Consider the following 12671-nt stretch of genomic DNA (forward strand, 5'->3'; position numbering starts at 1 on the left):
GATTACATAGTTCTATGTTTTGTTAATCTCTTAATGACGCCAACTTGGAGATGAGAGATTTTTTGTAGGTACTCTTTGTATGATTTGCTATCCGCCTGTTGGTACTAATTTCAAACCTTTGTATTTTAGATCCTTCTTGAACGAAGAAAAGGCACTCGTTCTGGAAAATGTTTCCTGGACATGTTCATCGAAATAGCAAACAACAATCTTGAATTCACAGATGAGGACATAATCAATGAAATAGTTACATTCATGTTAGCTGTATGTTCTGAAATTTATTTGGAAAGAAAAACTCATATCTCAATTTATAGGGACAAGACTCATTGGGATCCGCAGTTGCTTTCACTTTATTCCACTTGGCAAAATATCACGATATTCAGAACAGGGTGCTGAAAGAGATATCAGATTATGAAGAAGGTACTAAATTATCGAATAAGGAACTGTTTGGTATGAAATATTTAGAACAAGTCATTAAGGAAACTTTGAGATTAGCTCCAAGCGTACCAATTTTTGCTAGAGTTCTAACAGAAGATGTAGTTTTGGGTGAGTACCACAGCTAACCACTCATTATTTAGTTTTTGGTCACATATGAAATGCTATAATAATTTCAATTAGGTATGAACTAATAACTAATTGAAAGAAATTTCACGAACTCATTAAATGGACATGTAATGAACTCATTATGAATTTCCGCATTATACAAAAGATTCACGCTATTTGGTCATTCAGTTAAATCTTTAGATTTATAAATATAATAATTTCCAAGTATTCCAAAAGGTTGAGTTTCAAACCTTTCTCTTTCAAATGTAATACGTCATAGTCGTGGTTGAAGATGATTTGCAAATGTGGAATTGGTCTTCATATTTGAGAATTTGGCCAATATATGGTTTTGGCGAAGATCCACAAGTCAACTTATATAATCCTGATTTATCTGACACTGAAGTTTTGTCTTTATTGTTTTTAATAAATTTGATTGATAATTATAATATTTGTTCTGGAAGCTACGTCTGAGTATTTTTTTAAGATACTGTGTTCACACCAGTAAACACTTCATTATTAAAAAAAGACCTTCAACACTTGAAGATCTGGGAAAATACCGCCCACTCTTGATTAATGATAATTCAACAAATATTTCCGAAAATGGCGTCTTTCATGAGAATTTCATCAATATAAGCAATATTCATTCTCAAAATTTTCCATTATTGTTTTTACATTGTTATGTGACTTGCATAGCCCACGGATGGTCGACCCAAGATCTATTGTTTACTGATGAAACCCTGTACGATCTACCAATTACATACTTTTCGAATCTTAAATGAAACAGCATAGTGCAGTACACAATTATGTAGTATTTTTTATGCATTGCATCTGAGCATCTGAGCAGCTAGATTATCAAAATCAGGTTGGTAGTTGGAAATTGACTACCTTAAAGAATCCAATCACTAAAAAGTCCCTGGCCTGAGAATGAACAAGCGTTTCTTTTTTCAAAATTGGTCACCCAATTATTTCAGCGCCGCTCTAACATTTCAATAGGTACCACTTCAATAGAACGATTTTTTTGCCTCAAAATAGGCCGCAATTTCAGAAATTACCTCTTCATCGGCGGAATGTCTTACCGATGATCATTTTTTCAAAGTCTGCGAACAGTCAGTAGTCGTTGGGAGTTAAATCTGGCGAATACGGTATATGTGGGAGCAATTCGAAGTTCCATTCATGTAGTTTTGCGATTGTTTTGATTGACTTGTGACACAGTGCGTTATCTTGATGAAACTTTTTTTTTGCCATATGCGTCGTTTCTTTGCAATTTTGGCCACAAAACGCTCCAAAAACGCTATATTGCTCTGAATCATCAAGAAGATCTTGTTTTTGGTCAACAGTTAGTTCGCGTGGCACCCAGTTTGAACAGAGTTTTCTCATAGTCAAATGCTTGTGCAATATAAAGCCAACACTTTCTTTTGATATCTTTACAATGTCAGCTAACTCGTGCAACTTCACTTTTCGATCATTCTGTCATTCTGTCAAGCAGGAACGGTATTTATTTTTTGTTAGTTTGAGTAGGAAAATGCTGACTCACGTGAATATGTTAAACCAAAACACGAATGCAGTTGTATAATACATTTCTTCAAATTGGGATATTTCTAGTTGGAAATCGATACCCAGAAATCTAGACTTGAGGATGACCTTGCTCTTAGAAATATATCGCAGCGACGAGTGATGAATTCGTTTTGAAATATCATATGGTCCATTTGGAATGTATCTGCAAATTTTGCTGTCATCTCATAAATATCACTATGAATAATGGAATTATAAACGGTTAACTGATGAATTCCACCAACTGCCTTAGTTCCTGGTGTATACTTGCCATGTAGTATGTTGTGTTCAGTTTTCCAGTAAAATCTGCTAAAAATGCTGTCACATTGGCAGTCTAAGTCACGCAATTGCTGATAATCATCAACCCTCTTTCCAAGACATTTTCTTATTTCGTGCAGCAGTTGGTGATTACGTATAATTCACTAGTTTACAGCCAATTTACAACTGTAATGTCAAAGGCAGTTCTTTGTTAATTTTTGATCCCTAAATACGAAAATGGTAGCAAAAATTTCCTAACACGTAAGATTTTTGAGTTATGATTTTTTTCACAAAAATTTAATGAACACGACATTTCAAATTTGCTTTTCCCCTAAATTGAGGAAATTGTTTTAAATCTGGCAACACAATCTAAAACGAGTTCAAAAGCCGTTCTGCTTCATAATGGTAACAAAAGACCCTCTTTTCCTCTTGCATATGCAGTTGTCATGAAGGAAACACACGAAAGTATGTTACATATTCGAAATGTAATAAGTTATAAAACGTATAAGTGACAAATATGTGGTGACCTGAAACTCATAGGACTATTACTAGGTCTTCAAGGCGGATTTACGAAGTTTTGCTGTTTTCTTTGCCTTTGAAACAGTAGGGCAACACAGAGCCATTATCAAATAAAAGAATGGCCTCCGAGAGATAAACATATTCTAGGTCAAGCTAACGTGATGAATATGCCTCTTGTTAATCCCAAAAACGTGTTGTTACCTCCATTACACATTAAACTGGGGTTAATGAAAAATTTTGTAGAAACATTAGACAAAAAAGGTCTTGCGTTTAAATATATTAAACAGGTTTTTCCAAAATTAAGTGATGCAAAGCTCAAGGAAGATATATTATTTGTTGGACCACAAATTAGAAAACTCCTAAGTGATCAACAGTTTGATCAAACATTGAGTAATGTTGAATAAGCTGCGTGGAGTTCTTTCAAAAGAATTGTTTCGGAGTTTTTAGGGAACAAGAAAGTAGAAAATTACGAAACACTTGTAGAAGAACTACTTGAAAACTAATGCAGAATGGGATGTCGCATGTCTCTCAAAATCCATTTCTTGCAATCCCATTTGAATTTTTTCCCAGAAAATTTGGGTGCTGTCAGTGATCAACAAGGGGAAAGGTTCCACCAAGACATACTGACAATAGAGCAACGTTACCAAAGCAGATGGGATGCAACAATGATGGGGGATTATTGTTGGTTCCTTATGAGGGAAAACGATGAAACATATTAACGAAAGTCAACATTTGCAAAAAGGTTATGCACAAAAGACTTTATTTGAATGTTTTTCATGTGTATTTTAAATAAAGTATGTTATCTACAAAATATATCGTTTTTTCTTGTTTTGATCTTATATTTTCCTATATCTAATATGTGAAAACTTTTGTATGAAATAAAAATAACTATAACTCAAAATCTTCATGTGATGGAAAATTTTTGATGTTGTAGTCGCAGTCAGGGTGCTTTAAACTCTCATGTGTATCCATTATAATATTTGTTGCAATTTATTTAATTAGTTGTTGGCAAGTGTTATTTTTTGCCTTGCCACGATCGACTGGACTGATAATCGTGATCGACCGGCCACCCCTGACATAGTCGATTCATCTCAGATGGAAATTACTTTTGTGGAATGGTTAATATTTTCTATTTTTTCCATAACAGAATTTGAAAAACATTTCCTGAATCTGTTTGATACAATAAAGCTTGTAACACTATCACTATATTCCAATTTGTCACATTTTTTTCTCGCGTATCATCTAGCATTTTTTGAATTGTTTTGGTTTAATGTCTGCTGCAACAGGTGATTATTTTTTGTGCGAACTGTTGAAGAATACTACATCATTAACAATAATGTATTACGAGCTAGCTGTTATAAAAGTCCACGCTTTGCATTCTTTCGTCCTTCCTTGGTATGGGTTCTTGAACTTTTCTTCTATCGAGAGGCTACAACCTATCGACCTTCTTCTCGAGGTAACAACATGCAGGCGGCACTTGCAAAATAAAGTACTCAGCAATGCAACAGCCCCAATCTATTATTTATATTCTAATGAAATTACCATGTAATATTATATACTTGTGATATACTGTTTGGAACCTTTGGTGTAGTAATGAATATTACTGAGGTTTTTTCCCAACCCCAAATCGTTATTTTTACACCTCGACACGTGTTTCGATCACCAAGTGATCATCTTCAAGAGGAAGATAAAACTTAGTTTTATCTTCCTCTTGAAGATGATCATTTGGTGATCGAAACACGTGTCGAGGTGTGAAAATAACGATTTGGTGTTGGGAAAAAACTCCAGTAATATTCATGTAATATTATGCAAAAAAAAATGAAACAACTCTGGAAGGAAGTCTCTAACAAAGTTGACATCGTCAGTTTATGATTGATCAAATAATATGCGTATTTTTATATCGAAATAGTGTTGACAAAAACTGAAAAATAACTGTGTTACCTTACTTTGCAACACTACGAGCGAACAGTGTTTTGACTATACTATTCAAATTAATTTAGAAAACCATAAGAAAAACCTTATATCTTTGATACTTTTGTGGTTTCCGATGTTTCTATATTCACGTTCTTCGACATTTTCAACACTATATTCACTTCCTTTTCGAGAGATGAAATGAACTCGTATAAATAACAAAATAAAACATAACTGAATTGTGAAGTTTCCAATAGAGTCATTTACTAGAAAATAACATCGTGTTATTATGGGCAGTGGACATACATTGAAACAAATCTAAAAAAATGAACTCTGAATGTTCAAGCCAGTCTTCGATATACCTACACAGTAGGTTGAATGGACTGACGCCTATTAGAAATCAACTACTCCCCTGGCTAATACCACGAACGGCGTTGAATTATATCCGACAGACGTCAGTGCAGGAATCTTCACAGAAAATGTCCTGCATATGCAATTGGCAATACAACTGGAAGAGTCAACCTTCAATTTTGGAACCGGCACACTTGCAGACCGGCTTCGCGCTCATTAGCCACTCATTAGTGCAAGATAGTGGCCATCATCGAGCTAAAGTCAATGATATTCCATAATTGAAAATCGAAATTCTTTCAGAGTATTTAATTCCTCTTCTTTGCATTGCATTGTTTTACAATTGTTGTGAGTAATGTATCCACATTTTTTATGTTTTTCTTCTCTTTCCCAAAAAAAGGTGAAATAAAAATTCAAATTAAAAATATTTTGAGATTATTGTTATAGAATTAATGTTTTGTCATAAATTATTTGTTCAAATATGTACTCTTGAAACCAATATCGATATGTTTATGAAATTTCCTGAAACAAGACGAACAATATTCAGATGTCGTTTTTCATGAACATTTTCAGCATAATAATTCATGAATTATAATTTTCTTTCTGGACCCATTGTATCTGTTAACCGTACACATTTTCCATAAAATTTTGATGTTTTCAGATGACGTAGAATTTCCTCGAGGGACCAATATTTTCATATCACCTTTCCTCACACATAGGCATCCACAAATTTATCCAGATCCTTTGAAGTTTGATCCTGACAGATTTTCAACGGAAAACGTGGAGAACAGACATCCATTCGCCTATCTTCCCTTCAGTCTTGGACCAAGGAAGTGTATTGGTGGGTATTTTTAGGATAATAGAGTTATGTAGGAGCCTTATATTCATCGGGAATTTCTCCAACTTCTACAGAATGAATATGATTTTGTGCATAAATACATATTTTTATTTGGGATTGTTGATCGTACATCGTTTGCTAATTTTCTGTAATGGAATGAAATGATTTTACTGTCGTTTAAACTAGGCTAATTGACAAAAATTGAAGAAAGTACTCTAGCACAGAAGAGCATCATAATTTTGTTTTTTGTTTCTCTAATAATATCGATTTTATACTCGTAATTTTGATTTAAAACTCAAAATGTAGATTTAAAACTTGTAATTTCTCTTTCAAATTCATAATTTTTTTACTTTCAACTCAGAATTTTCATTCCAAACTGTAATTTACAGTTTCACCAAATTTATAAAGTTACTACTTCAAATCGTAATTTTGAACTATTGGAATAATTTTCACTATGAAAAGGTAAATTCGTTTTTGAACTCCTAATTTGAGTTCTGGGACCATCTTAATTTTGACTTGAAAATCGCAATTTCAAGTATTTCATCTTGTAATTCCCACTTTGAAGTCAATTTCCTTCAATTTCATAATTTCCATTCGAAAGTGGATATTCTTATTTCAGAATTTCGCCCATTTTCGATTTGAATTTTATTCAGTGTGGAATATATGGTGAAGGCAAGTCATTTTGAAATAGGTATGCCATGTTAATTTGGTCATGTAAAAATTCTGACAAAAGCTGGTTCTAGAATATATTCAGTATTATGTTCAGCTTTCCATGCCCGATGAATGAAAACTTACTTATATTTCATATTTTTCGGAATGTGTCCAAGTCATTATCACATGCAGGCTTTTCCGTTGGTTCTAGGATAAAAAAACATTCGAAGAAAAATTCACATCTATTTCCAAAAAACTACAATGGTTATATACACGAAATTATATAAACAAGAAATGTTCGGTTCAAGTCGGAAGTCGAAATTGTATTGCATCAATACAATTGGAATAATAGTCTAATCAACAAGTTCAAAAACATGGAAAAAAGAGATAAAGGTCCTAAAAATATGAGCGATAGCTCATTCGATTCGGAATCACCTCTAGAAAAATGTTTTTGAAGGATTTTGGTGCAGGTGAAAAATTACAATTGTTATTAACAAAATAAGATTTACAAAAAATAGTATTTAGTTTTTCGTTAATAACTCAAAAAATATGATTATTTAAGCAATTTTGAAAAAAAGCTCGTTGAAGAGGAGGAAATTTCCGATAAAAAAGTCATGACTCCCGAAACTCTATCTCTATTATTTATAATTTTAATTTGACGTTGAAAATAGGATTCCGCCCGGCTGTTACGGCATGCGCGCGCTACCACTAAAGAGAGTTTATCAAAAGAAATAATTTTTTTATAACATAAAATGTTATTTTGAAAATTTGAAAAAATTCTAGTATCTTCTTAACACTTGTATGAATCGAGTTCCGTAGAAAAAAAGTTTTATCACCATTTTCCAAAAAGTTATTCAATTGTTAACTAACAAATTTTTTCCTAATCTTCGTTGGCATAAATAATGGGAGCCCTTTTGATATATATATATATATATATATATATATATATATATATATATATATATATATATATATATACTCCATACGATTCTGCGATGAAATTTCATAAAAATTTATCAATTAGTTAATTATGATTTTCAAAAACTAATTCAAAATGAAATATCTATAAATTGTTGATACATTTTTGTTTTCAATTGATATTCATTTATGTCTGTTTTCACATTGAACAATGGCAGTTATTAACATAGGATATGAATTTTTTACGTAATTTGTTTATTAAATTGTTTTAAACTACTTGAGGAATTCAATATTTTTGAAATTTTTTTTGCCATTTTGTTGTCTGGAGATAATTATGATTAAAACATTTTTTTCCCTAATTTCAATTTTTGATTGTTTAAAATCGATTTTTTTATATTTCGATTGTTTACATAATTTAAATTTTTTTTATTCATTATTCAATTGTTTATTAGTTTGACCATTTATTATAAACAAATATTGACTAACGTTATGAATCAATTGAAAAAAAAATTATCAACAATTTTTAGATATCTCATTCTGCAATAATTTAAAAAAATCATAATTAACAAATTATTAAATTTTTCTGAACTTTTATCGCAGGATCGTATGAAGTATATATATCAAAAGGGCTCCACGAAGTTTAAAATTCATAGGCCAATTATTTATACCTTTCATCCCATTATTTATGCCAACGGAGATTGGGAAATAATTTGTTAGTCAACAATTGAATAACTTTTTAAAAAATGATGATAAAACTTTTTTTCTATGAAACTCGATTCATTCAAGTGTTAAAAAGATAATAGATTTTTTTCAAATTTTTAAAATGACATTTTATGTTATAAAAAAAATATTTCTTCTGATAAACTCTCTTTAGCGGCAGCGCGCGCATGCCGTAACAACCGCGCGGAACCCTATTTTCAACGTCAAATTAAAATTATAAATAATGGAGATAGAGTTTCAGAGTCGGGACTTTTTTATCGGAAATTTCCTCCTCTTCAACGAGCTTTTTTCAAAATTGCCTAAATATCAATATTTTTTGAGTAAATAATGAAAAACTAAATATTATTTTTTTCATCTTATTTTGTTAATAACAGTTGCAATTTTTTACCTGCACCAAAATCCTCAAAAAACATTTTTCTAGAGGTGATTCCGAAGCGAATGAGCTTCGCTCATATTTTTAGGACCTTTATCTCTATTTTTCATGTTTTTGAACTTGTTGATTAGACTATAATACCTTAAAGGTCTGAGGCGGTTACCACTAGCGATTCGTTACTGACTGCTGGTGATTCTATTTTGAGTATTCTACATTGTTTTAAATTTATCAGAAAATAGTGAAACTAAACTTCTACATTATTGCTCAACTTTCGAGATCGTGATTCTGAATAATTAATAATATCGAGTTGTTTATTTTGACAATTCAGGACATTTGACACGACATTCGCGACACGCTCAGTAATAAATAGTTTAGCCACGGGTTTCTTCTTACATCAAGAGAGGTTTCAGGTTCATCACAGTATAAAAAGAATTGAAATTACTCAATTCAATCGAAATGAGCGTTATTTGAATCAGTGAATTATAAAAATCGAGTACTCGGGATTCGATGAACTCGTTGAAGGTCCTTCTGTTGACGAGTGCTGGCTGCATCAGATGCAATTTTTCGAACATTTCGTCGATTTTCTGACAATAGGACTCAGTTGTGATGGTTTGGCCTGGTTGCAATCAAACCACACGGTTCAATAATGAGAAACTGGGACAGTCTGTATATACATTTCGATAGTTCAATTGAAATGGCGTGCAGGTGAACAGAGGACAAATGAAGCGACGGTGCGAGGCTTCAGTGAACGAACATCGAGCAGGGAAAAGGGTCGGTGCTGTTCGATAAAATAAATTTCACACTTCGTGTACCTATCAAACTTCAAAGGCCTGAAAAGAATCTAAGGTAAATAATTCAACATATTACAATTTCTAGTTTTTTGCGGTAGATTTGCAGAAACGATGTTTTCGTTTCAGGCCTAAAAGAAGGAAACAGTATATTTATTAGCTGGCGCCCTCTCAGCTTACTAAAGAACATCTTAAATTTTCAATCAGATCTCAAGAATTCGAATCCACGCCTTGGTTGTGATGTAGATAAAATTGATGTTGAAACTTTTTTTTTTATTTCATTTTATTAAGTAGGTATATACGCCACATACCATGCAGTAACCATGGTCTTTTTTGTTGGATTTTTGCCTTCGGAAAGTGCCTGGTTGGCTCATCGATGTCCAACCACTATCCTGAAGGTCTAGAGTTGTCATAGAGGATCCACTTTTCATCAAACTTGACGATCCAATACAAAAAAGAATCGTTTTGGTTGCGCAAAGCAAAAAAGAAGAGACTTCGAAACGTGACTATTTCTGCCTATCGTTCAAATCGTCGGGCACCCACTTTTCGAGCTTTTTGACCTTTCCAATACGTTTCAAATCTTCGAAAACCGCATGGGAGCTGGTTTGGCAGCCTGTTTTGGCAGCACCTAAGACATCATATAACAATAAGCCGAAAACAGGAAAAAACATGAAATTTGGAAAAATGAACAGCATGAATATACTACTATTCTATTGCTCGTAGTATACAGTATATACTACGAGCAATAGAATAAATATTTATTGAGATATGAGTCTAAAGACATTAAAACGGACAAACCTTTTGAAATAACCTGATAGTAAGAAACGGAAACAGCAGTTATCGCCAGTTCACACATATACAGTTAATAATTATTATAATAATATTAATAATAATGACAGCTTTATTGTTCAGAAGTTATCCATTTACATGACAATACACTGAATTACACGCACAATGTGAAGAAAATATAATAAGAAGTGATTGAAAAAAAAAAACAATCTTCATCATCCTAAATTGAATATGAGTTTGTAACTTTGATAATATTATTCAGATTCGTGCAGAATACATCACAGAATCATAAGTCAAAACTTCGATATATTATGATATAGGTACAGTCGTTTTACGGCAAGACTTACAGGGTTGGTTAAATTGGACAATTTATAATTTTGGGGAACTAGAATAATCTCTTTTCAGATCGAGAATAGCGGTGGTTATTTTTTTCAAATATTCGCCAAAAAACTAGAATTGCTGAATTTCGTTTTTTGGCTCTACCGCTTTCATTTCGAATGATTTGAAAGAGACAGAAGAACTTTCAATACTGTTTCATATTTATTATAGTCTGATATGAACCAATTTGAATGATATGAACTAATTTCATGGCATTTCATTATCAACTCTTTCTTTTTGAATATAGACCTCCAGTTTTGTACGGCGATTTTCCAGCATTCGTGGACATGCAAGCCCAATATTACCAAAAGTTCAGCCGAATACCTTGTAGGTATTCTCACAATGAAAAGTCCAGAAGGGTCAGATCAAATGAACGTGGTAGTCATTCAATAGGAGCAGTGTTTCCTATCCATTGTCCTGGCATAGTCGTATTGAGAAAATATCTGCAAATACTGCTGTGGCGGAGCTATATCATGTTGAAAATACTGACATTTTCTCAGAATATTCAAAGGAAAATCTTCCAACAACTCAACCAGAGTCTCCGACAAGAATTCTAAACATAATTTATTCGTCAAAGATGTCTCAAAAAAGTGGGGACCTATAATATTAGTGTCTAGCACACAAAGTTGAACATTAACTCCGAATCTCTCTTTGAAATTTGTAGCTCTATGTAGAAATTGTGAATTTATTTCTTCTGAAATTTTTTTAACTGACGTAGTCGCTTATATTTTTTTGTCCTTAATTTTTCGATTTTCAACAAATCCTAAATCGAATGAATATCACTTAATTATTACTGAGAATGTCTTCTGATCTTTCCTAAAACGTCAATTTTAGTATTTCTGCCACTTTCAGTCACTGTACAAGTTTTACTAGAATAATCCCTGGACTGCATGAGCATGAGAACCTCTACTTTTGCTCAAAAATTACTTCTAGGTGATTATGTTTTTTCGTTTCCAGGTTACCAGTTTGCACTAATGGAGATGAAGACAATCATTTTCACCATCTTGAAAAAGTATGAGCTCAGTTTGGTACCAGGGCATGAGGAGTACACTCTCACTTACAGGACCACCCTTAGGGCGAAAGGAGGGATATGGATACGATTGAAAGCAAGAAAATAATGGGCTAGAGTACAAGTGTGCTTTAATCATTATCCATAATATAATTTTTGTTCGAATTATTGCCATTTTCGTGTTCACTAGTCTGCCATGATGGGCCGTGCGTAGCTTCATAAAATCGATTTTGGTCATTTTGAATCTGGACAGAAATTCTAATATTTCTATTGATTGTGGATATTGGAGATTTGCCATCTATCACTTTTATTTGAATATGTAGATTAGGAACCTCTCCTGATTACTCAAAACTCAATCATCTTTCAAACCTTCGAAAAATAGCTGGATTCTTTAAATTATAATTTATTGTATCAAATCATAATTCAGGGTCTTTTGAGATAAGTAGGTATTTGAATAAGATTAAAATAAGCTCCATGTTCATAAATAAATATGTTTACTTTGTTTATCCAACTTTCATTTAGATTTATTCACAACAAGCAAGAAAGGTCGACGCTCCAGAATCAGCAAGAATTTTTGCACCGAGCTAATCAATGTGATATTTTTGATAGTAGGCCCAGTGTAGGAAATATGCTACCCAAACAACAATGTGCCTGGGACTCGATTAATTTCAACACGGCTCGACTGCATGTATGAAACCTTCATCAAAGAGAGAAACTGAACTAGTAATAGCTCTATCTCGTGAACAAAGCCCTAATCGGGAAAGAAATATATTAAATATATATTAGCCGGGGAGGTAGTTTTTTTTCCGGCAGGCATTTACCAGAATCTACGGTGTAGGTAGTTGGGAAAGATGAATGTTTCAAAAAAAAATCTGTTTTCAAAATCTGCTTTTCCGTTAATCAGCTGTCGCCTCCATACGAATAATAACTCTCAGAAGTTGAGTAAACTTGTGCGAGCTGAGGACTAACGAGGTCTTACCTTTTAATGTGTGATCCCTAACACGAAATCTTATTTCGAGTTATTCATTTTCTTACATTATTATGTATAAATGAAACTCGTGGGTTATTCTATTTGAATAT

At 32.7% G+C, this 12671-nt stretch overlaps 1 protein-coding gene across 2 annotated transcripts in view; it reads left to right on the forward strand.

Annotated features, from left to right (window-relative positions):
- The window catches only part of Cyp4aa1 (Probable cytochrome P450 4aa1), a 90016-nt gene extending 77921 nt beyond the window's left edge, over positions 1 to 12095 (forward strand). For both annotated transcript variants that reach the window (XM_074178361.1, XM_074178362.1), the window contains exons 7-10: positions 130 to 261; positions 312 to 543; positions 5789 to 5968; positions 11540 to 12095. In XM_074178361.1, the coding sequence (XP_074034462.1) occupies positions 130 to 261; positions 312 to 543; positions 5789 to 5968; positions 11540 to 11700 (705 nt within the window). In that variant the 3' untranslated portion in view covers positions 11701 to 12095. The remainder of the gene's footprint in view (positions 1 to 129; positions 262 to 311; positions 544 to 5788; positions 5969 to 11539) is intronic.
- The last annotated feature ends 576 nt before the right edge of the window (positions 12096 to 12671 follow it).

This window comes from Leptinotarsa decemlineata, unplaced genomic scaffold, assembly GCF_025532065.1.
Source record: "Leptinotarsa decemlineata unplaced genomic scaffold, Ldec_3_MD MMD2_tig00003736_RagTag_RagTag, whole genome shotgun sequence".
Classification (NCBI taxonomy): Eukaryota; Metazoa; Arthropoda; class Insecta; order Coleoptera; family Chrysomelidae; genus Leptinotarsa; species Leptinotarsa decemlineata.